The sequence below is a fragment of the Monodelphis domestica genome, chromosome 2 (assembly GCF_027887165.1).
Source record: "Monodelphis domestica isolate mMonDom1 chromosome 2, mMonDom1.pri, whole genome shotgun sequence".
Classification (NCBI taxonomy): domain Eukaryota; kingdom Metazoa; phylum Chordata; class Mammalia; order Didelphimorphia; family Didelphidae; genus Monodelphis; species Monodelphis domestica.
This window is the reverse complement of record NC_077228.1, coordinates 251,275,881-251,302,543: the sequence shown is the minus strand read 5'-3', so window position 1 is coordinate 251,302,543 and position 26,663 is coordinate 251,275,881. Positions and strand designations below refer to the sequence as shown.

The 26,663-nt window shown below is 37.2% G+C and overlaps 1 protein-coding gene across 2 annotated transcripts in view; it reads left to right on the top strand.

Moving 5' to 3' along the window:
- FBXW10B (F-box and WD repeat domain containing 10B) overlaps positions 1 to 26,663 on the top strand; it is a 181,613-nt gene that overhangs the window by 140,781 nt on the left and 14,169 nt on the right. The window contains exons 9-12 of one of the 2 annotated variants that reach the window (XM_016430902.2): positions 6,137 to 6,285; positions 8,765 to 8,907; positions 22,207 to 22,365; positions 25,632 to 25,825. In XM_016430902.2, coding sequence (XP_016286388.1) covers positions 6,137 to 6,285; positions 8,765 to 8,907; positions 22,207 to 22,365; positions 25,632 to 25,825 — 645 coding nt within the window. The remainder of the gene's footprint in view (positions 1 to 6,136; positions 6,286 to 8,764; positions 8,908 to 22,206; positions 22,366 to 25,631; positions 25,826 to 26,663) is intronic. The other variant, XM_007483407.3, reaches the window with a different exon arrangement.

Genomic DNA, 26,663 nt, shown 5'->3' with positions numbered 1-26,663 from the left:
TCCAGAACTCTGAAATATATTTATATGTTGTCATTCCACCTCTCCCTTTGCCTTTCAGTCCCAAACTCTGTTCTTCATCTGTACCTCTAATCTCTTTACTCCTTAGTTCTTTCTCAGGTCATCAATCTTCAGTGGCTACATACTCTCTCCTTTTCTATCTTAACTTGTTAGTGAACCACTTAAACTCTACACTTTTTCTTGGCTCTTGAGTCCTTTGTCCCCTTATCCTATAGTTGATCTTTCCTTGCCAACTCTTAGCCCTGGATTACTCCCACCATCTTCTTGCCTTTGCCCCTGTCCAAATGTGGCTGAACCAAGCTGGAAAAAAATACATGAAACTATTTTAACTGTGTTCACTATAAATTTATGTTACCCAGTCCTCCCTAAATGATTCACTTTCTCAGTCTCCACAGTATTATTTCCAAACCTTATTATCCTTCCTCAGATCTTTTCTTCCCTCCATCCTCCAGTTACTAATAATATTTTAATTGTCAAATCTTATGTCCTTTTCTCAATCCAAATTCTTCTTGACCTCTTTCCAGCATTCATACTCTCTTTTCTTTAGGTTTTCAGGATATTACTCTCTCTTGGTTCTCCTCTTACCTATCTGACTGCTCCTTCTCAGTCTCCTTTGCAGAGAGATTAGAGCTTAAGGGGCCTAGTTATCCCACAGGACTCTGTTCTGGACTCTCTTTTCTTCTTCCATATTATTTCACTTGGTAATCTTATCAAGCTTTCCTAGATGCAACTATTATCTTTATGCTGAAGATTCTCAGATCTTCTTATCTAGCTCTAATCTCTATGCTATGGAAGGTACTGCCAGATTTCAACTATGCCAAGTTCTGTCATTTTTACCTTTGTAACATCTCTTGTACGTATTTTCTGTATATCATTTGTATCCTCTCCTCTGATGCTGCCAACACCCTATTTGAAGGCTCTTATTAATTCACACTTGGGATAGTTCAATAGCCTACTGGTTGGTCTCAATCAAGCAATCAACAAACATCTATTAAGTGCTTGCTGTGTGCCAAGGAATGGACTAAGCACTGGGGATGCAAAAAAGAGGTAAAAAATAGTCCCTGCCCTCAAAGAGAATGTCTAGAGCCAAGAGATGGAGTCTTATTTGTGGAACTTTAAGGAGATCACTGTCACTAGTTTGAAGAATATGTGTCAAGGAAAAAGACTGGAAAGGTAGGAGGGGGATAGATAATGAAGGGCTTTTTGAAACAGAGTGTTTTATATTTGCTCCTGGAAACAGAGTATTTTATTTTTGCTCCACTGAGCCACTAGTATTTTAGGAAAATCACTTTAGTAACTGAATGGAAAATATATTAGAGTGGGATAGACTTGAATCAGACAGATTCACCAGCAGGCTATTACAATAATTCAAGTGGAAAGTGAAGAGGGACCATACTTGAGTGGCACCAGTGTCAAAGAAGTGTCACATTGGAGAGAAGTTGCAAAGGGGAAATCAATTGGTCTTCACCATAGATTAGATATGGTAAGAGATAGTGAGGAATTCAGGATGAATTCTTTGAATACTTTGTGAGCCTGAGGGCTTAGGAGAATACTATTACCTCCAATGTGCTGTTAGGTAAGGTAGGAACAGGAAAGAATTTAGGGGGAAAAGATAAGGAGTTCCATTTTGGACATAATGAGTTTATAATGTCTACTGGCCATATAATTTAAGGTATCAGAAAGGCAGTCAGAAATGGGAGACCAGAGGTCAGGAGAGAGATTGAGACAAGTACACAGAGCTAATAAAATCATCAAAGGAAGTTGTGAAGAGGGCCCTCTGGAACATACACAGTTAGAGGATCTGAAGAAGGATCCATCAAAGGAGACAAGGAGTAGTCAAATACAGGAGGAGAAGCAGGATATCCTGCTTTCAGTGATATCCTGAAAACCCAGAGAGAAAAATGTCAAGGAGGAGAGAGTAATCAATGGTGTCAGTGGCTGCAAAGAAGTTAAGGAGAATAAGGATAAAGAAAAGATGATTGGATTGTAACTAAGATATCATAACTCTTAGAAAGGTCATTTTAAAGGAATGATAAAATAAGAAACTAGGTTATAGACAATTAATAATTAAATAAGACTGAAGATAAAATGGAGATACCTACTACAGATATCATTTGCAAGAAGTATAGCTATAAAGGAGAAAAGCAATATGGGACAGTAATTAGGAGAGATAGAAGGATTAAATGAGATTTGTTTGTTTGTTTTCAGGATAGGATAGATACAGACATGTTTGTAGGTAGTAGGAAATGAGCCAGTAGACAGGGAAAGATTAAAAATAAATGATAGTGGAGATGACAGAGGAAGCAATCTGTTGGAGGAGATGGGATGGAATGGAGTCACTTGAACAAGTAGAAGGATTAGCCTCAGTGAGGAGTAAGGCCACTTCCTCATGTAAGATGTGACAAGGAGGAGAAAGTGGCAGAAGGTATCTGAGTGATAGGAGATGATATGGTGGGAGGGGAAGAAGAGGGAATTCACAACCTTAATGTTTTCTGTAAAATATGAATCAAGGTTTTCAACTAATAGAATGGGAGTTGGGGAAAAGGAGAGTCATGGGAAATTTGGAGAGAGATGAAAAGGTCTGAAAAGGTGTTATGGAGAGTTGAATAGTGAATTGACAAAGGAGGCAGAGTAGGATTTCTTAGTAGCAATTAAGGGCTGCTTACCACAGTTGTCAAAATAATCTTAAAAGCACAGTTTGACTACTTTATTCTCCAACTCAATGAACTCCACTTGTTTACTATCATTTCTAGGATAAAATATAAAACCTTCTGTTTGGCCTTCAAAGCCCTTCATAATCTGACTGAAGGCTAAAGTGATCTTACAGGTTCCCAGGGATATGATGTAGCCCAAAAGAGTGCAGCTGGGTTTACTCATTACCATGTGTACCCTGTGCTCCCCTAGGTTTTATGCATTACCTCTATGTACACTCACTCCTTGTTTATCATGTATTTGTGAGAAGAGTATGCCCTATATGTATAAGGGGATGCAATGCTATTACATCAAATTTGATTTGGACAAATTATGTCTTAGCTAACTAGAGAAAAAATGAACTAATTGGTAGAAGATTGTGGGTTGTGGTTTTAAGTGGACCTAAGGAACCATGGGCCTGGGATAGCTATTCTATTTGCCCCTTAGGTTTGAGTGGAGTACTCCAGGTGCTACACAACAATTTCATTTGTGTGGCTGAAAACAGTTTTAAATGCTTCAGATCCCCATATATTAATAATAAATATATATGTGCATATATATTTCTAGTATGTTTGTATAAGTACACAGCTTAAAATTTACAACGCAGTTTACAAATATTTCATTTTATGCTCATAACAATCCTGGAGATTTACTTTCCCTGTTTATACTTGAGGAAACTGAGATAGACAGGTTAAGTGATCTATCTAGGGTCACATAGCTAGTAAACATATACGGCTCAATTTTATTTCAGATCTATCCTTATCCAGGTCCATCACTATCCATTTCACAGAGTACCAAATATCTAGCCTGAAGGGCAAAAGGCCAGTAACAACTCAATTCTGACATCATGAGAATTTGTGAGATTGATTTATAAGGATGCTTCAACTATTCTCTAAGAATTAGTGGAATCATTGTTATTTCAAAAACTAATTGAGAATTTATCCTTTAAAACTTTAATGAATTCATGATCTCAATTGTGTAAATTTTCCTTTCAGCTATGTGATTACAGTCTGTATCCTCTTGTGAATACTCCATAGAATGTCTAGTACACTGGAAGCATTCTTCTAGATCAGGGATTCTTAATCTGGAGTGAATGAAGAGGACCTTGGATAGATTTTGAAGAATCCTAAAACTTGGATGGAAAAAAAAATTGCACCTTTATTTCAATGTATTTGTTTTCCTTTGTAATCTTATACATTTAAATATATGAGCTTTAAGATATTATTCTGAGGAATACTTAAGACTTCAACAAACTGCTAAAGGGGTTTATGGCACAAAAGATTAAGAATTCCTACATGTAGATATTTAAATTTTTGTGAGTACTAGTGTAGTATTTAGATCATCCATATGTGATTCTGCACTTTGTCAACATGACTAGTCTACTTCCTTTTGTGAATACATTTCCTAGATTACATATTTCATTCTACTTTGTTGAGGGAACTATGTGTAGAGTGCCATGGTTCCAACATTGAGAGAAAAAGGAGAGAGAGAGAGAGAGAGAGAGAGAACAAAACAAGGGTCAGACGAGAAGATGCATGGGCTCCATTATCTCCATTTATTATGACAAAGAGACAAACTTATAATGAGAGAGTTCTGTTAGGGGCAATAGACCCATACATCAAGTTGTATGTGCCCTTGGTGAGACATCTTCCTGTGAGATGACATTAAGTTCATTGTGGGGGGTTGGTAAAGGAGGTCTGATTTGTTGAATCTAAACATAACACAACAAATATTTGGGTCTTCAATATTTCCACAGGGGGCCATTTCAAAACAAAGTTTGCCTTTTCAGATTTGAAGAATTTGAAAGGAAAAGTAGGAAAGAATGGTTATTATATAAAAGGGAAGCCTAAGGTTTCTCTTATAGATTTGGGCTAGTGAAACCAGATAATTCCACAAAATATAGCCTGGAACAATGTTGTCTTATACAAGGGCTACCCTACATGCAGCCTATAAAAACTCCAATGTAGGTGGATCAGGTTAAAATGTTATTAGAAAATGTTTAATAAAATAAATAAAATACAATAGAATATAGATATTGCTACTTTATTGTTGTTATTGTTTTTAAGACTGAAAAGTTCTGTTTCCATTTGAATTTGACACCACTGACATTGAGAGCAGATGAAACTTCATTAGTTTCTGTTACCTAGAATGCCCTCCCACTCTTTTCTCCATTTGTAGCATCCCAAGCATATTCACATCTAAGAAATATAAATGATTGTATGGTTACTGTGTCTTCAGACACAAGGTTATACTCTGATATCTGTGTGCTGACTCTTGACCTAGCTAGCCATGCTGCCCTTGTTCAAGGCAAACTCATTAACATTTGGTGCTGAGTCAAATTCCTTTGTAAAAGCACCAGTTGAAGTCAACACGCCCAAAAGGTGTCACCATTACCTTCCCATCCAATCTGAATTATCTATGCTTTGTTATAAGCCTGGGGTAAAGACGTGATTCCTTCTTCTTGTTGCTGCAATCTTCAAGTTCTCACGTCTCTCTCTCCCTTTACTAAGGCCTCTCTGGGCCACATGCTTTCTATCTCGGAATCCTTACTTCCACGTGTCTGCAAACTTCTCACATTTTCCTCTAATTCTTCTATCAAGGAAAATGTCATAGGGATCACGCCTGCCCTATCAATTACTTTGACTTGTCCGTGTCTCTCATTCTTCACTCATATTCTCATACTCCTCACTCCTTCTCGAGTCCCAACCCACAAAGGAAAAATCCCTTTTTATAACCGCCACTGGTAGGTTATACCATTTATCCATGTCTTATCCATCCTTCAAGGACCAGTTCAGGTCCTATCTCCAGTCCTATCTCCCCCCATGAAAACTTTCCAGGACTTCCTCATCTCACAGAGGTCAACTCTGTCCCCTTCAGTGATGAAGTACTTACAATCTGTATTATTCAATCAGTAGCATATACTGACTTATATTGTTTTTATTGTTAAATGTAGATTTTTGTCTCCCAAATAAGACTAAAAAGTTGAGTTGGTGATTTTTTTTTTTGCATTTGGATTTATGACATTTTTTGGTATAAGGAACTTACTGTGAGGAAACTCACTCTATCAGCTCAGTATGCAACTTAAAGAGCCAGTGTGAAGTCAGAAGCAAGACTTGAATTTCTCACTCTCTTCACCGGCATTGTTTATCTATCTGTCTATGTATCTATGTATCTATGTATCTATCTATCTATCTATTTGATATATATTGTGCATAATGTAGTTATACTATAAAATAATATAATATATAAGCAGCAATATATATTTTCTATTACATATATCCAATATCTATTATCTATCTATATTGATATATCTATGTCTATTATATGTGGTTATGTGACATCTTGTATAGACACTTCAGAGTATGTCCCCACAGAGTAGCACCAGTTAATGTTTGACTTGGTGGTTGCTTTTTCCTTCTTTCATAAGTGTGGGACATGCACACTGGGAAATGTCTGAAGACTTTCAAACATAAAGATCCCATCTGCACTGTAAAGATGAACAGTACCCATATTGTGAGTGGCTGTGAGCGAGGCCTGGTGAAAGTATGGCACATAGTATCAGCCACACTGGTTAAGGTAATTATGTACCTATATGTGGGGGGAAGTGACACCAAAGCCTGGGGAGGGTCTGGGTGAAGCTAAAAGACCAAAGTAACCTAAGCTTTTTTCTCCTTTCCATTGTATTTTTATCAGAGAGCTCCATTTGCACAGCACTAATTGATACAATTTTTTCCTTCTCTGTACAGAAGAACCAGTCCTATGGGGTACAATGGCAGGCCAAATTACATTCTGTGATTTCCCCCTACACCTGATAAAAATTCTTTGTAGATGAAGTCTATTTATTATAAATATTTGTTACAACTTTGCTGGAAAAAATCACAAAAAGCAGCCTGGAGGATAAACTCATCCCATTTGGTTTGGTGTTTTGAGGGAGGTAATAGAAGAAGGGAAGTTCATAGGGAAATTGTATTTATAAAACAAGAACTTCAGCACCCCTCCTTTTAAAGTAGGCAGAGCTCCTTCTGAGGGTGAAACAAAAGTCAAAAACAACCCATTATTTGTAATATCCAGTGGACTAGTGAGGAAAGAAGATGGGCAGCTCTAATAAAGGAATGAAAAGGTAGTATTTGTCAAAAATAAAATTGAACATCATGATGACTGAGTTTGGCATTGGAGAAAAAAAGAAGAAAATGCTTATCTTTCCCATCTTTAGAGATGTGGAGGTTCATTGGTATGGAACATTACATATACTGTCAGATTAGGTGGATATTGGCTCATTTTAATAAAATGCTTTTTCTATTTCATTTTTATTCTTTGTTATATAAAGAAGTTTCTTTGGATAAGGGGGTGAGGGAATCTGGAAATGAAGGTGATAAAAGATAACTAATTTTTTTAATGTAATGAAGATAAAGATGATCCTTGTGATCTACTCTCTCTAGGGTATTTTGGTAGATAGGTAACTAAGCTCCTCAAGAGCAAATCAGGGACTTCTTTTTGCCTTTATTTATATTCTTAGGCCTTAGCACAGTACCTAACACACATCAGGCCATTAATAAATACTTGCTGGCTTCATTTGATTTGATTTATTTTAATCTCTGTGAGCACGGTTGTAGATTTCAACATTTTGGTTGCTTAGCATTCTTTTTAACTCTTGCCCAGGTTTTCCTAAAATTCTCCATAGAGGATTTACTCAGCATGTAAGAGGATATCTACTTGTTCTTTTAGTATCTCGGGCATGCTAGTGTTAGGATTGTATTGACCCTTCTTTCTTTAACTATTGAATCTCAGATTAGAATGAAGTGGGGAGGGGAGAGGGATCCTTATAACCAACACTTGTGTTTGTGAGACAACTGACAGGTTTAGTGGCTATTTAGTGGAGGTTGCCTTATTGTTTCAAAAGAATAGCGAACCTTTGTTCCTGGTCTTATTCGTATCATCTTCTAATAAATTAAATATGTATAATCTGTTGTGATCAGATAAGACTTTCTCCTATTGACTAGGCCTAGGATGGCACAAAATAAGAAAGGCCATAGCATGAGGTATTATACTAGCTTTTTCTGTAATTAGCTGTGAGGCCTTGGAAACTTAATTTCTCTGGGCCTTTATAGTCTCATCTATAAAATGCAGTTGGACTAATCTAAGAGTTCTTTTTTAAAACTCCTCACCTTTATTCTTAGAATTAATACTAAGAAACAGTTCCAAGGCAGAAAAGTGGTAAAAGCTAGGCAATTTTAGGGTTAAATTGTTTGCCCAGGGTCACATAGCTAGGCAGTGTCTGAGGCCCGATTTGAAGCCAGGATCTTCTGTCTCCAGACCTTCCTGAGCTACTTAACTGCCCTTAACCTGTAGTCCTCAAATAACCTGGGTTCCAGTTTTACCTCCCCCTCTGACTATGTGAACTTTGGCAAGTAATTTCCTTTCTCTGAGCTGTTCAATGTTGTCAGTCAAATAAGGAATTGGAATATACTTATTTGAATCTTGAGATCTGATATTTTGGAATTCTATGACTGTTTACTGGTAAAGTCCTGTGGTCAAGAAATTGGTGTAAATTCAATTAATTGTTATAATTCCAAGATGGAAAATGACTCAGCAGATCCACCATGAGTGAAACAGCAAGAATTCTCTCTGATCATTTTGCCTCAAGAAATGGGAAATAAGGACTGGTGAAAATGGGGCATATAAACTTAGTTGTCTTCTAGAGTTCAAAGTTTTAGTTAGGGTTAAGAACCACAGTAAAATAGTAACTATTTTATATATCTATGTAGCATTTTACAGGTTACAAATCATCTTCCTCACAATCTAAGACAGAGGTAAAGCAAGTATTATTATCCCCATTTTCCAGGAAAGAAAACTGAGACCTTAAGAAACTCTTACCCAAGGTTACATAGTAGAGACAGGTCTTTACCTCTATTAGTCCTGTGCTTATGGTGATCATGATGATTTTCATGAAGCATTTATTTATGACACATTTAGTAGAAGCTATGTGGTTGTGGCCCTTTGTAGATTTACAATATGGTCAGAGACAAAACTAAAAAAAGGTAACATTTCATTATAGACTCTCAAGGGCCATGAAGGACCAGTTAAGTGCCTGTGTTTTGATGAGTGGCATCTCCTGACAGGAAGCAATGATGGTTTTGTTATTGGCTGGAGCATGGTGGGGAAATATGAGCGATGTCTCATGGCATTCAAACATCCAAGGTAGGTGGCAATATTGCCCTTTGCCCCCTCTAATTCAGACTATGTGAAGGAAGCTGAAACATGAATGAAAGGCCTTTTCCCAGAGCTAATAATCTCTAGGACAGTATGGCCTTTGCTAGGTTGAATACCAAATAGTATTCTGAAGGTTTTAGAGGACAGCAGGCTCAATATGAAATACAAGTGTCATATGGAAGCCACAAAAAGTAATATATTCTTGAGCTACATTAAGACAGTCATGGAATCCAGAACTAGGGAGATAATATTACCATTGTATTCTGCCTTGGTCAGACTATATCTGTACTATCATGCTCAGCTTCTAGTACCTCCTTTTATGAAGACTATTGCTAGAGAGCATATAGAAAAGGCATCTAGGAAAGTGAGAATACTTATTTCATATAATACATACATACCATAAGAAGTTTGGTTGAAGGTAATGGAAATGTTTAGCTTAAGGAAGAGAAGACAGTGTTGGGAGAGAAAGGAGTAGGGGCTATGAGTATTTAAATAAGGCTTGTGCTTTGCCTACTGTTAGATAAAACTAAGATCAGTGGATGACAGTTGAAGAAAGTCAGACTTGGAATGTGTAAAAAGAAATCCCCCCCCCCCCCAACGTTAGAACTGTCTAAAAGTGAAATGAACTGCCCTTAGTTCAGTGGACTCCCTCTCACTAGAGGTATTCACTTGAAAACTGAATGACTATTTCTTGGGGATGCTGTAGAGGGTATTCTTACCCAGATATGTATTGAACTATATAGCCTCAACTATGTAGTTGAACATATGTCTTTTTCAACTTTGAGATTTTGTGATTCTGTGACCTTTCTATTTGCCTACTATGTGCTTTCCCTCTTCTTACCTCTTCAATGCTTTCCTTTATCCCTAATTTTGTCCAACTTCATATGTAGTCACTGATTTGGATTTTAATATATTATTTGTATACATTGATAATACTACAATCAATATTTTCTATTTGGTACTTGCCAAATTTTAGAGCATGGAGGAACTTCTCAAATTAATATTTCATTATGGAGGTAACTTTTAAATTTGGAATTGGCTCATTATCTCAGTCTGTCTTGAAAGAATCTGAGGACATAAAAGGATTTCCAAGGGTTTAGCTGGCCAGATTCTACTAGGGAAATCTGCTAAATATAACCCTAATAGTTTTATGAGAGTGAAATGCATTTTCTGGATCAGGGGTCCCCAAACTTTTTACACAGGGGGCCAGTTCACTTTCCCTCAGACTGCTGGAAGGCAGGATTATTTAAAAACAATAACAACAACAACTACAAATCAGTATACCACTGTCTGGGATAGTGCAGCGCTGGATGTGATGGGCTTGTCACCCCTTGCACAGGCCCATCCCCACCACCACTATACCAGGCAGTAGTATACACAGTGCAGAATCCCCTCCCCCAGATCACTGCTCACCATGCTGACATCTTCCATTGTGCAGTCACATAATCCGTTGCGTGGCACCTCATTCTCTTTCAGTTACTCTCAGAAGAAGGTGCCACACAAAGCATTGTCACCAGAAGTAGTAGGGTACATGAGCCACAAAACGAGGCACCACCACATACAGTGCTCCTCTCACTGACCACCAATGAAAGAGGTGCCCCTTCTGGAAGTGCAGTGGGGGCCAGATAAATGGCCTCAGGGGGCCACATGTTTGGGGACTCCAGAATCTGGAGTATCTTATTGACATCAGGAATATGAAATTAGTAAGGACCACAATGCCCTTATGGTAACCCTTGGGATATTTATGCAGCCGAAACATTATATTCCTGGATCATATGTGAGTATAGATATGGTATGATAGAAAAGCCACTGGATTTTGGAATCAAAAGAATTGGGTCCTGCTATTTACTACCTGTGTGACTTTGGACAAACTGCTTGACTTTTCTGTAAAATAAGAAGCATTGAATTAGATTACCTATCTCTAGGATGCCTTCTATTTCTAATTTTGATTAAATGTGTTTATCCTAAGACAATCGTTACATGTAATTATGTTATGAACAGCTAATTTGACCCAAACCAGGAAGGGAAAGTGTTCTGATTAATATGACATAGATAAATATTAACTATGCCTTTGGCCTATTATATAGATTATGGAGTGTTTACCTCAAAGAAGTGAAGCTTATGAGGCAACCTCAAAATCATGACTGAAAAATCTTTCAAAATTTCAAAAAATTCTTAAACAGTCTTATTTGCTTAGATTTAGAAAATGAGAAACCCTCAGTCTCATATGTTCATCAATCTTTAGATGCCTCATATTCCATATACATTTATATGTCTTTTCCATCTGTCTCAATCTTATATAGTTCTGTGTTTCAAGAAGAATGTAAAAGTAAGACACGGTGCCAGTCTAAACTATCACACATATTAGGATCTTGGGTAAATCACTTTTTATTTCCACAAATGGGTTTCTTCATCTGTAAGACTGTTACTTATCCTTCATTTCAGAGAGGACCAATGACATGGCGTGGTGATTTTGTGACTTGCTCATGAAATAAATTTAAGTGAAGTTGCCAATTAAGTTGCACAGAGTCATAATGATCACTCTCTCTTCCAGAATTATTGAAGTTCATTGATTAGCAAACTAAAAAACAGTATAATTGGTGATAGACTAGGTTATAGTGCATGATTGGTGATGGCCCAGGATAAAATTTTCAATGTCTGATCGAGCTCTAAGTGTTCCATAGGACTTGTTTCAGTTGCCTTCATGGCTACTGGTACAAATTGTTATCATTAAGTCTTCACATACTTGGGGTAGACATTGCTTTTCCTTACCACTGGGTTTGAGGCCCATTGGTTACCCTCAATCTAGTTTAGCCTGTGCGCTGAGATGGTCCAGCATGTGGCCACTGTGTATGTTACAGATTCTTAGAGCTATAGGCAAGAATTGGGTGAAAGGTGGATAAGCAACCCTGAAAAGGACTCTAGCCTTCATACCAGAGGTGAACACCCTATGTCCTCTCATTTGTAAAATAATAATATTTTCAATTCCAACCTTCTAGAAATGTTAAAAGGAAAGCATTTTCTCTTCCTTGCTCCCTTCTTTCTTCTCTCCCTTCTTCTCTCTTTTTTTCCTCCTTCTTTCCTTTCTTGCATTTGTTTCCTCCCTCTTTCCTTCACTGGTACAAACATTTATAAAATACTTCTAGGTGCTAAGTATTGTGCTAGAAACCTCCCATGCCCTGAAAGAGTGCTATCATATCACATGCTATCATAGTGGTAGGGCACAATACATATGCAGATAAATAAGCAGAAAATATATACAAAAAGGTGTTTTGTTTTGTTTTGTTTTGGCAGGAGTAGGCACCAGCAGCTGATGAGACCAGGAAAGCCCTTATGTGAGAGATGGAAATTGAGTTGAGCTCTGAATGAAGCTAGAGGTTTTAAGAGGAAAGTGTGAGGAAAAAATATGCCAGGGTTATGGGAGGATATGACATGCAAAGTAATGAAATAAGGAAATTAAATGATGTGTGGGGAATAGTAAATAAAGCTGATTTAGTTGGAACATATAATGGATCAAAAAAGGTAATGTTTAATAAGCACTAAAAAATAGATTGGGGATTGGAGGACAGATTTGGAGGGGCTTTAAAAAAAAACCCTGACTGAATCACATTAGCAATAAGATGGATAATCAGATATTTTTTCTGATTTTAAACAACATCTCACACCTCTACAAAACAGAAATTATTTACCAGAGATGAAGTAATTTCAGCAGTCTCCATGATCAAGGACAAGAATATAAAAGAACATTTAAAAAAAAAATCATGAATTGACACTCACTGACCCTGAGTTCACTTTGCATCCTCTCTGATGTCCTATCCTACCAGTAATTAGCTTGCTTTATCAGACACAGGCTTAAAACAAAATGCATCGCCACATGCTAGTCTCTTTTGCCCTTCCCAGAGCCTGAGAGACCCCATTTTCAGGCTGTGAAAATTTGCTTTGGCTGTTACACAGACAGCAAGGCATCACAGCTCCTTGGGAACAAAAAACTTCCTGGGGTCACAATCTTATAGCACCAGTACTATAAAACTTTGAATTGCCAGTGCTAGAGTAGATAGTTCTATTCTAGCAGACCTGGAGTTGGGCCAGTGACCCTATAATGTCCTCAGAGTCAGTGCCAACACAGACAACCATGTGGCAACAGCTCTACAAAGCTCCTAACTACAAGTGCTAGGCCAAAGGACTAAGAAATGGAGGGAGCAGGATAGGGCGCTATGTATGGTAAGGGGTGGGGGGGCGGAAAGAGGTGAGATGGGGAATGTATGGTGTAGTCAATCCTGAGCTGCAGCACTCATCTACATTCAGTTCTGACACCCAAACGTCACTTGGGGCAGAGACCTAAGCTGGTGAAATGTGAATTGCCTCATATGGGAGGAGACTGAGACACTTCAAATCTAGTTCCCAAGGAAACCACAATCAAAAGGAATAGAGTAAGGAAGTGAGCCAAAATGGGGCAAGGAGACAAAACTGCCAAAGAAATTAGAAAGGATAAAGGAAGAATAAAACTAAAAGACTTTGAACATAAATAAATCAATAGGAAAAATAAAAGAAGGAAATAAGGCCTCTAGATCTAGTAGAGTTGAGCATCTATAAATAAATACTTCAAAATAAAGGAAAATGACCCACCACTTGATAAGACACATGCTGTGTGATTCAAAAGAAAAATGAGAAGAATGAGAGCAGAATTTATGGCCTTAATAGCAAAAATTACAGGCAAAATTGAAAAACTGAAATATATATTGATTAAGGCTCTCCAAAGAATAATAGATTGAGAATGCCAAGACACATAAAGGAAGAACAATCTAGAAAAAAAGAGGAAAGAAAAAGAAAGAAAGGAAAGAAAAGAAAAGAAAAGAAAAGAAAAGAAATTAACTTACTAGGCAAAGATCTCAAAGACAGGAGGCACAGAGGCAACCTAAGGATCATTGGTCTTCCAGAAGAACAAGAGGGCAAAAAACCTTAACATTGTAATGAAGGAAATAGCAAAAGATAACTGCCTGGAATGTCTAAATATAGAAAATGAAATTATATTAGAAAAAAATAAGAGATTGCCTCCAGGAAAAATCAAACAAAAAGGCAGCTACAAACTACAAGATACCTAGTGGTTAAAACTTAACAATTTAATTTAGAAACAACAAATTCTGCATGCCATTCAGAGAAAGAACTTCAAAAAAGAAGGAAAGGATATTCAGATAAAGGCTTTTCTGCACACACTAGAAAATATAGGAAGCAATGGAAGAATGTGTTCAAAGAACAATAATGCTCAGGACACTGCCCAGGATGATCTTTCCTGAGACGTTGAAATTAATTAATCATACAGGGGAAAACAGATATTTAATAATAAAGAAGAATGTGAAACACTTTTAGAAAGAAAATCAGAACTAAAGAGATTATTTGCTTCTCAAACAGCAAAAATGACTTCTGGTCAAGAAGGCGGCTTAGAGAAAGCTAAAGTCCAGATCTCCTGAAACCCTTCCTTACCGATCTCAAACCAAATGCTCCTAGGGCACCGAAATTCAAAACGATCAACAGCATAGACCCTGGGAGACCTCCTCCTGGACCTGGACCTGGATCAAAAGGTACGGCCCCCCCTCAAAAGCCAGAACCCGAGACCACTCGGATCTAAAGGGTAGGCAAAAGGAAGGTCCTAGGACCCATCCCCCCAACCCAGAGCGCCGAGTCCGAGTCCAAGGCAGCAGAGGTAACCTCAGAGCCCCACGGCCTGCTACTCTGAAGGCCACATCCTGAAAACAACCTAACCCAGTCGAGGGGGCACCAAGGGGGAAACAGAGAGGGACGGGGGAGCTCGTAACCCCCTGGGAGGAGCCCTCGGAGCTCCGGGAAGCCGCGGCCCCTCCCCATCAGAGAGCAGGGTCGTCTGGAACAACAGCAACCCTCAGGGCTGGCAAAAGGGCCTCGGGAGATGGCTATTCTGAAGGCCACATCCTGAAAACAACCTGACCCAATCGAGGGGGCACCCAGACAGCAGGGAAACAGAGAGGGACGTGGGAGCTCTCAACCCCCTGGGAGGAGCCTTCCCTCGGAGTCTCAAGAAAAAAAGTCCCTGCCTCAAGGCATACTAAATTCAACCCAAGGAAAGCTAATCTCATTAGGAGCCCTCTGAGCTCCAAGAAGCCGCGGCCCCTCCCCCCAAAGAGTGCAGGAGCTGGCCGGCTAAGGCACAGGAACAAGGGCCAAGCTAGGCTTAGAGCATGGAAGTAAGGCAACGGAGAAGCATCAGGAGGGTGCCGAGGAGAGGAGGGCAGTAACAGGGACACACCAGCAACTCCTGGCTTCCCTGGAAGACAGAACAACAACTGCATAGAACGGACAATCTGCCTAGGGCTAAAACCTCTGAACGCCAGACAGAGATTAGAAAAGCTATTCCCCCCCACTCAGATAGAGATGGCAAACTCCACAGAAGCACAAAAGTCCCAAAATTCAAAAAGAAACAAGAAGAAGAGGGCAACTTTGGACACATTTTATGGAGCAAAAATACAAAACACAGAGGAGATAGAAGAGGAAACACAAGCAAATGCTCCGAAACCTTCCAAAGGAAATGGAAACTCTCCACAAACCCATGAAGAATTTGAATCTGAAATGATCAAAAAGATGGAAGCTTTCTGGGAGGAAAAGTGGGAAATAATGCAAAAGAAATTCACACATCTACAAAACCAGTTTCACCAAACTGTAAAAGAAAACCAGGCTTTAAAGCAAGAACTAATAAAGCAAAGCCAAAAGAGCAAGAAATTGGAAGAGAACATAAACTATCTCACTAACAAAGTGACAGATTTGGAAAATAGAGGGAGAAGAGATAATTTAAGAATAATTGGACTTCCAGAAAAGCCAGAAATAAACAGCAAACTCGACATCGTAATACAAGAGATAATCAAAGAAAATTACCCAGAGATTCTGGAATAAGGGGGCAATACAGCCACTGACAGAGCTCACAGAACACCTTCTACACTAAACCCCCAAAAGACAACTCCCAGGAATGTAATTGCCAAATTCCAAAGCTATCAAACAAAAGAAAAAATCCTACAGGAAGCCAGAAAAAGACAATTTAGATATAAAGGAATGCCAATCAGGGTCACACAAGACCTTGCAAGTTCTACTCTGAATGATCGTAAGGCATGGAACATGATCTTCAGAAAGGCAAGAGAGCTGGGTCTCCAACCAAGAATCAGCTACCCAGCAAAACTGACTATATACTTCCAGGGGAAAGTATGGGCATTCAACAAAATAGAAGACTTCCAACTTTTTGCAAAGAAAAGACCAGAGCTCTGTGGAAAGTTTGATACCGAAAATCAAAGAGCAAGGAATACCTGAAAAGGTAAATATTAAGGAAAGGGGAAAATGTTATCTTCTTCTTTTACTCAAACTCTCTTCTATAAGGACTACATTTATATCAATCTATGTATACTAACATGTGGGGAAAATGTAATGTGTAAATAGGGGGAAAAGAAAGACCAAATAGAATAATCGTTCTCACACAAAGATTCACATGGGAAGGGGAGGGGAAGAAAACTCCTATAAGAAGGAGAGGAAGAGAGTTTTTACTTAAACCTTACTCTCAGGGAAATCAACTCTGAGAGGGAAAAACATCCAGATCCATTGGGATCTTGAATTCTATCTTACCCAACAAGGGTAGGGAGAAGGGAAAACCAAGTGGGGGAAGGGGGAGAGGGAAAACAAAAGGGGAGGGAAAGAGAGGGGGGGAAGGGGAGGGAACAAAAAAGGAGGGACTAAAAAGGGAAACATATCAAAGGAGGGGACAAGGGGGACCAATTTAAAGTAAATCACTGGACTAAAAGGTAGAGCCGAAGAAGAAAAGGTTAGAACCAGGGAAGGATATCAAACAGCAAAAATGCAGGATGAGTGAATCAAAGAAGTAGCAAAGGAAAGCAATAGCAACAGAGAAAAAATAGAAACAATTAAGAAACTTCTTTCTAAATATACACTAGAAGACAGCAGTGAATGTGAATAATTGGTAGACGTTATAATAAAGTAGCCAGGGACATCTGCCAATAATGAATCAACATTTTGTGTTTGTGTGTGTTTGTGTGTGTTTGTGTGTGTATGATTACATTGCAACATAGGATGGAACATGAAAGAGAATAGAGAAACGGGGGATAGAGAGAAGAATGTGATGTGCTTGGATAAAATCAATGGCTAGCAGTGAAGGGAAGGTGACTTTTATGTTCAGAAAGAGAAGAGTTTCTGGGAGAGTGAGTGAGGAAGGAAAATACTGAAATGGGGAGGGGAGGAGGAGACTCTCTACTTTGGTGGGAGGAGGGGGTTCCTTTAATGAATAATCCTATAGATGAAGAGAGATGGTCTATAAAAGGAGATGAAGATCATACAATAGGTGAATCTGAGAGGATTTGAGGTTTGAAAAGTTCATTCTACACTGGGAGGGTTGGGAGCAACAGGCAACTAGGGAAGAGCATGGACCTCTGAAAGATATTTTGAGGAAAATTTGGAGGAAAAAAGGTAACCAAGGTAGGGTATTTTTTATTGAATGAAGAATGCAGAGAAAAGAGAGACCAGATAATTATAGGAGTCAAGAATCAGAAAATGAGGGTCAAAAGGAGAAAGAAGTAGAGGAGAAAGAATGAAGAAAGAGAAAGTTTTTGGAAAGAGGTTTTAAAAAAAAGAAATTTAGAAAACCAATGAACAGGACTAGTTGAAAGGGAGGAGAGAAAAGAAGAATCTAGCTGATTAACTGAGGGGGAAAAAGGTGGGGGAGAAGTATCATATAGCCAGATAAAGCATGGGGAGGGGGGAGGAAGGAAGGAACTAATAAGACCCCAAATAGAAAGGTATAAAAAAATCACAAGTAGAGATCAAGAGTGAGGGGGAAAGAATCAATGGGAACAGGGAAATCTTAAAAAAGGTTCAAGTAAAGTAACTCAAGGAATATAATACTTTGTTTATAAGGAAAGAGGGGAAACAATATTTGAGATAGATAGAGTAAGTGTAATTACAACTCTTACCATTTTAAATATGCCTGAATCAAACAATTCAATAAAATAAAAAAGTGACAGATTGAATGAGAAAATTAAACCCTACAATCTTTTGCTACAATAAACTTGTTTAAAAAGCAGACATACAGAAAATAAAACTAAGTGGATGGAAAAAATAATTTACTATGTATTAAATAGATCTAAAATGGCATGAGTTGCCATCATGCTATCTGACAAAGCAGAAGCAAATATTCAAAATATAAAAAGGATAAATAAATTATATTTTGCTGAAAAGAACTATAAATAAATCAATATTATTACCAAACTTATGTGTTCCAAATACCTTATCATCCAAAATCATAAAGAAAATGCTATCAGAGTTTCAATACAATTGTGAAAAGAGACTTAAATATCTTTCTCAGTTTTGATAAGTAACAAAAAGATAAACAAATGGGAAAATATAAAATTGAACAAATTTGAGAAATGAATTAAAAGTATATATGGCATATTCTAAATGGAAAAACAAAAAAAGTACACACATACACACACACCATGGAACTTTTTTAAAAAATGGACTAAGCCACAGAGACATGACATGTACTAAGGCACAGAGATATGACAAACAAATGTTAGGTAAAATATCCTTTACAGACCATAATGTGGTTCAGGGACCACAAAGAAAAATACAGATCTGAATTAAGACTTAACAAAGGAATTTTTTAAATTTTATTTTTATTGTCATGCAAAACATAATTCCATATTGGTCATTGTTGTAAGAGCACACTCATACATAACCAAAACCCCAAAATAAAACCATAAATACACTGATGTGAAAGATGACTCCAATAATTTTTTCTCTGGAGGTAGATAGCACTCCCTGTCATATGTCTTTAAGGATTGTCCAAGTTTTCACCAATAATCATCGTACTATATTCCTGTTGTTACTTTGTACTTTCTACAATGTTCTCCCAGTTCTTATTATTTCACTCTGCATCAGTTCCGGCTTTTCTGAAATCATCTTGCTTATCATTTCTTATAGCCACAAGGGAATCTTTAATACGTGGGTTAAAGAATAAAGCACAGAAGCAATAAATATATAATATAAAATGATAATGGTGAAACAAGAAACCAAAATTTATGATATATAGCTAAAGCAGTCCTCAGGAATAAAATAATATCCCTATAAACATAAATTAACAAAATAGAAAGAAAAGATTAACAAACTGGATATGCATTATTAAAAATTAAAAAATCAAAAAAGCCTAAGAATAGTAATGATAAATAAAACCAAAATTTGGTTCTCCTAAAAGACTAATAAAATTAATAACCTCTTAGCTAATCCAATTAAAAGGAAGAGAGAAGAAAATCTTATAAATAAAATAGAAAATGAGCAGTCTACATTAGTCTATACTTCTACCGCCATACTCTGTGCTCTTAAAAGCAGGGATGTATTCAATGAAATAAAATTGTGGAATGAAATCTCTTTTAAAATCAGTGCATTGGGTAAATATTCCTTGCTCTCAGCCACACAGAACTTCTGATCCTAGAATCCTTATTTCTCAGCATAGTGACATGTTCTTTGTTGGATGTTTCAGGTTTTGATATTTGCACCAACCCAGAAGTGCTCAGATTTGCTTTCTGTACATGAGTATCCAGTCTAGGAGGTTTTCTCATGTTTTCTTTGTCTGATACAATCATTTCTGTTGTCATTTCATTGCTGTTATCATTATTATCATCATCACCTTTACCACCACCACCATCATCAAAGCCAAATTCTTGTCTATTATCCTTAGAATGAGGGTTGCTAGACACCAGCAAGGGAGTGCTAGCCAAAATGAGACCACCATGATAGTTGTGAAGGATTGGCAAGAACCATGAATTGCTGGCCAAGTGGGTTTTGGAGATACCCTTGAATGTATTAACTCACCTTATAATATCACTTATGTGATAAAAAATACTTCTGTGAATCCAAGAAATAAATGGGGTGGAATAATGTTGTCTTGTCCTAATGGAAACCTGACATTGATCAGCTTGATACTAAGTACAGTGGAGCAAATGGCACTCCTCTGATTTATTGTACCATAAGAAGGCAAGATATTGGGAATAAATCAGAAATGTTGATATTTAGACTGCTGGATTACTATTTATACAAAATGGCACTGAACCCTAAAGTAGTCAAACCATGACTGTACATTAAATGTACTAAAGACATGATTACTTTCATTATGCACCAGTACTACATCAAAAACAATTTGATTCATAAGCCTAGATTAGATGAAATTGAGGTACTAAAATGAAAAAAAAAAATGGAAACAGGAAACAGATGTTACCATATACAGGTAAAGAATTCATATCACAATTTTTCAGTAGTAGTCTCTGTTTCAAGGCAGACATCAGTGTATTGTTGACCAGTGAAGGGTAATTATAAAAATATCTGATTGCTAAATTCAGATTAGAAGAAATTGAGGATGTAGTGAAATCTAAAAAGGGAAAAACTGAATACTCCAAAATCAATGAAAATCCTCATATTGATGGAATACTATTGTGTTGTAAGAAATGATCAATAGGATGATTTCAGAAAAAGCTAAAAAGTTCTACATGAACTAATACAGAGAGAAATAAACAGAACCTGGAGAACATTGTACACAGTAACAGCAATGTTGTACAATGATTATTAGAAATTTAAAAAAAATCTCTGAACCATAATTCTGAGCTGAAGATCCAAACTTAATTGTGGCAAATTAAAGCTGGAATGCTCAGCCTTTGATGACCCCCTTTATGATGTTTAACAGTGTGTTTTATAGGTTTTTGACAGTTAATTTGCATAAGTTATTAACAAGGCAGAAGATACATAGGATGTTAAGAAACTTGCAATGGTATTTGGGAACAAAAGTTTGGAATGTTTGATATGAAGTTCCAACTTTAGTACAAGGCTTATTATCATACTACTTAACCATAATATTCTGGGGATCCTATAATTGGCATAAGTCTTCAAAGGATCAAACAGTACCTGGAAAAGTCAAGGTTGTTTTCATATAACTTCATTAGGCCAGCTGTACACTCATCATTCCCAATGAACAGTTCTTTCATCTCAAAGAATCTTACTCTGTTGAAATAGAAGTGTCATTTAAATGTGTTAGGTGTAAGTTCTTTGTTGTTGTTCAGTAGTTTCAGTTATGTCCAACCCTCTATGACCCCATTTGGGATTTTCTTGGCAAAGCTGCTGTAGTGGTTTGCAATTTTCTTTTCCAGTTCATTTTACAGATGAAGAAATGGAGGCAAACAGGATTGGTTAAGTAACTTGCCCAGAATCATACAGAAGAGTCTGAGACCAGATTTGAACTTGGAGAGATGTCTTCCTGACTCTAGGCCCTCTGTGCTATCTAACTGTCCCTAGCACATATTAGGAGTTTAATAAATGTTTAATGATTGATTTGCTTTAGGAGATGATGAAATTGATATCCAAAGGGATAGAATGATTTATTCAAGGCCATAGCTAGTAAGTTGGAAGAACCAGAATGAGCTATAGCTCCAGGTATCCTGATTCCAAGACCAGTGTTGGACAAGTCACAAAATGACTTGCTCTGAAAACTTAGGGCATCTTCAAAAGCAAGGAAGTCACTCCTCAGTGTGCATCCTTTGCTCCTTTCTTCCTTATTGTGATCATATAAGGTTTGGGCATACCTTCCTTCAGTTATTTATCTAAAAACCCTTCTAGGTTTATACTTCCTTTAAAAAAAAAACTCCTTTGACCTTGTGTATTGGGTGAAGGCAAAATTAAAAATTTGCTAACTTTTCCACACACTACCTTTAGCCTCTTCCCAACTAATAGTGGTTATAGAGATAAAAAATGGTCAGTGCTCATCTCTTAGTTGTGACAATGGGTACCAAGTTTCCAGAAGGGATATCTGGCACCAGCAAACCCTGATCTCCCTTCTCTCTTAATTGCTACATCAATCAACCTGAAACACATCTAGGTACTAATACCTTTATTCTAGGAAGTAAGAGGGAGTAGCTAGGTAGCTTGGTGGACTAAGAACCAGGCCTAGAGATAGGAGGTCCTGGGTTCAAATCTGATCTCAGATATTTCCTAGCTGTATGGTCCTAGACAAGTCATTAACCTTCATTGCCTAGCCTTTACCACTTTTCTGCCTTGGAACCAATATACAGTCTAAGATGGAAGGTAAGGGTTAAAAAAAAAAAGGTAAGAGGGTAGGAAAGAAAAAAAAGAATTTCTTTATATCCCTCATATTTTTTATATTTTATATACAGCTATAGGCCCACAAAATGAACTATTCTCATTGTTTTATTTATTTTATAGGGAGGTGCTCTGTGTGGCCTTCCTCTATCTCCGGGTAATCAGTGGTTGTGCTGATGGGAAGATCCGCATATTTAACTTCTTGACGGGGACCTGTCTGAAGGTGATGAAAACCAATAGCAGAGGTGACCCAGTGCTGTCCTTCTTTATTGAGGGCAACAGGTGGGTGGTAGATGTGGAGGTCAGAGCCATGAGCAATTCTATTTTGGATGATTCTACTCATCTCTCTTCAAATTTTCTCATAGCACTTTGTCTGGACCTCTCCTTTGCACTCAACACATTTTACCATGTATTATAGTTATTTTATTTACATGTTTTATCCCCCTATTAGGTTGTAAGCTCCATGAGGGCAGGGAATATGCCTTGTTTCTTTTGTTGTATTCCCTCAGAGCCTAGCACAATACTTTGGACATATTAAATACCTAATAAATTTGTTAAATATATTATTGAATTCTGGGAGACCTTCCCTCAATTTGCTAATAAGAATGGACTAAAGTAAATGATACTTCAGTGGTAGAATCAATGGAACCTGGCAACCAATTGGATATAGTAAGGAAGAGGTAAGAAATTAAAGAGATTCCTGGGGGAATCAAACATAAATACTTGGGGTAATAGTATTAGTTGAGTTTTTTTTTAAGAGAATTTTGGAAGGAAAGGCTAGTTTGGGTGGAAAGGCGATGAGTTTAAGTCTGGAGATCTGATAGTATATTCAATTGGAGATATTCAACAAGCAATTCTGTGGACTAGATTTTTGGGGAGAGAGTAAAGCTTTATACTTAGATTTGGGGTTAATGGCTAAGCAATCACTCTAAGGGAATAGATATGCTTCCCAAAGGAGAAAGTATAGAGAGAAGAAGAAATGGCCTAGGACAGAGTCTTTAGAGAAGGAATAGTAATAGAACTTGTCAAAAATAGTGCCCCAGAAGCCAGAGAAGAGATTATATAGAAGGAGAATCTGACCAATCAAAACAAAAGCAGCATAAAAGTCAAGAAGGATGAGGACTGAGAAAAAGTTTGAGCTGTGAGTTGGAAGACACATTAGGATTAGAATTGTTCTGTTTAGGCCTAGAGAATAGAATGAGGAGATATGGGTAGAAATTGGAAAGAAGTACATTTAGGTCTGAAGTAGGAAAAAACTTTCTAACAATTGCAGCTCAAAAGTGGAAGGGGCAGCCTTGTAAAGTATTGGGTTTCCTCTTACTTGAGGTCTCCATAAAAGGATGGATGGCCATTTCTCTGATATGTTGAAGTAGGAATTGTTTTTCTAGTATGGATGGGAATAAATGGACTATGAAGTCCTTTCTAGCTATGAAATTCTGTGATTCTTACTAAAAATATGGGTATATATACATATACATATACATATATATATATATATATATCTGTTTTGGGACCAGAAGGGCTCTGAAAAAGTCTTAGAAACCATTTGGGAATCAAAAGCATCACTCTGAATCTAAGCTTTTCTGCATTTGGAGGAAAATCATTTAAGGTTTTTTTTTTGTTTTGTTCTGTTTTGTTTTTGTGCTAGGCTTCCTTTATCATAAAACAGGAAAAGTACCATTCTCCTCTACACTGTAGTTTTGATATCAAGAAATTCTTTATCATCTTTCACACACTTAAATCTACCTGCTAGTCTAAACTATCCATAATCTCACACTTCTAATCAGAAGACACAGGAAAGAATGTGCATTTGGCGGTATTGCAGTAAGTAGGAATGTTAAGTGAGAGTTGAGTTAATAAGTGTACACAAATACTTAGTATCATTGAGTTCATTATTGTAATGTGTTTAATATATTCTGAAGACAATATTAAGAACAAGTGTATTATCTTGATAGAGCAAAGTAGAATCAAGTTGTTGATCCTACTGATTTTCCATATAGTTTGATAAAATTAAGTTATACTCCCTTCCCATTCTTAAAAGTAGGGTGGTGGGGTAGCTAGGATTGAGAGCCAGGCCCAGAGATGGGAGGTCCTGGGTTCAAATCTGACCTCAGATACTGTGTGACTCTGGGCAAGTCACTTAACCCCCATTGCCAAGCCCTTACCACTCTTCTGCCTTAGAACAAATATACAGTATTGATTCTAAGATGGAAAGCAAAGGTTTAAGAAAAAGTAGGATGTCAAGTGCTTTTATAAAGGTAAAATAATATCAATAATGCTAGCAAATGGAAAATGTTTTAAAATTGTAACAAACTAGTTAAACCTTTATCGGTTATGACAAGAATGAAATGAATGGAGTCAGAGGACCTTGGTTTGATATCTGGTCTCACTATTTCCTATTTGTGTAACCTTTTCTTATCTCTAAAATGAGTTGATTGCACTGGATGGTCTTTAAGGTGCCTTCCTGCTCTAAATCCTTGATCCTAAAAATGATTTGCTTTTACTTTATTGGACATTACTTTCCATGAAGGACTTTTTATATCAATACAAATCGCAAATGGTTCCCAATACTCTGGTTTTTCCGGGGGGGAGGGGTCTACTTTTGTGCATAGATCAAATGGAATATGTAGTTGAAGTCTTCTAGATATTGTGAGCAATTGTGATCAGTTAATGGTAGACAACAGTCAGAACCCTTTCAAATAAAGTACTAGAAATTTTCTCTATTAGAATCAAAGGATATAAAGGATGAGTATTCTCTTCTAATAAAAAAAAAATAGAGCATTCTCATCCTTGAGAAGATAGAATAAAAATGTAGAATACGAAAAATAGATTTGCCATTAGATTTACCAACCCCAGCAATTTTCAGAGTTCGATCACACATTAGTCTTCATACAATGATGTTAACAAATACTTGAATTCATAAACATTTACTAGTGAGGCTGTACTCAGTCTGAGGCCACAAGGCTATATTTCTGATCCTCTTTTCCTGGGTACACTGCACTTTACAGTCTTTAGTATTTGAGAGTGATCTGAAGACCTAGAAGCATTTAAAAATATTATGAACTAAGCAGTTGAAAAGTCCAAATAAACCCTAATATGCTTTCTAAAATGGAAAAATTACCAAGTCCAATGTATCACATGCCTATTCTTGATGAAAACAAATGCTTTCTTATGGTTTGAATCAGGACTCATATGGCTGAGTGCTGTATTTGGAATCAGAGGTCCTGAGTTAAAATCCTGGTTATATTATTTACCATGTACATGATCTTGGAAAAGTAATTAAATCTCTGTGGGTGCCAATTTCTTCATCTGCAAAATGATGGGATTAGATTAGACATCTAAGGTCCCTTTCATCTGAAGTTATAGTCCTGTGAATTATCCCAACTGGCCTCATGCACATCTGCCATTTAGGGACTTTGGGGATTTTCATTCATGTTATTTGGATAAAATGGAACAAGTCCTGCAATTTTCACTTCAGGTGGCTGCCCTTCTGTTTTGTTGGAAGCCTGAGTAAATGTGTCTGTCTTGAGGTATCATTTTGGTCCTAGGATGGTGATCAATACAGAAGGCAACATTGTGATGTTCCAGTTTGAGGAAATTAAATGGCAGTATTACTCAGACAAGAATAAAGCTTTTGTCAAGAAACCCAAGGAGAAGGAAAAGGAAGACATTGTTTCCTCTTCAAAGGAGCACAGAACCAACCATCCAAAGACATTCTATGAAACTGAAGCTAAGCATCTTGGTAAATGATTTTGTGAATATAAAGGCAGAGAGGTTGGGAGGGGCTAACCTTCCAGGAAGGTGGTGATGATGATGGGGCTGCTATAAAATCATTTTCACTAGATAATCTTCTGATTATTTAAGATCCTTTTCCTCATTCCACTTGGAATAGAATTGTCTATTTTAGTGATTCATCTACCATGTGGTTAAAAGATATAATCCAGATTGCTTCTTTGTCTTTTTCCTAATGTACAACCCCAGCAATATTTTCTAAAGGAAGAACCATGAAAATAGTATATCATTACACCTTTGAAAGATATTTATTTGAGGAATAGGGGAACTGTGGTAGTTTTTCTTCTGGGCACATACATTAAGTTACAAAGCAGAGATGTTTTATTGGGCACATTAAATCCTTCTCTAGAATTTACCAATTCTTAGGAATTGGTATAGGAAATTAGATCAGTTGATAACCCTATAGAAAAAGTAATAGGCCAATCCTCTCTGTTTTCCTATAGGTCATCTAGTTGAGGGCTAGATGGCTTGGATTTGTTAAGTAATGAAAATTATTCAGACTTAGATTTATATGATATTGAGCATAACAGAGGTACTTGGATGAAAACCACATGTTTTATTAGTTACTTACCATAATCTTACTTGATTGAGCTTTATTTTTATTAAAGTTTGTGGCTAAGGCTCAACTCACTATCTGCCTTCTGTATTGGTAGAGTCAACAAAGAATCAGGAGAGGTTTTCTTGAAGCCATGTTCAATCTGGTGTCAAGAAACCATATTGGGGCAGCTAGATGGCTCAGTCAGATAATCAGGCCTAGAGGCCTAGTCCTAGAGGAAATCCTGGGTTCA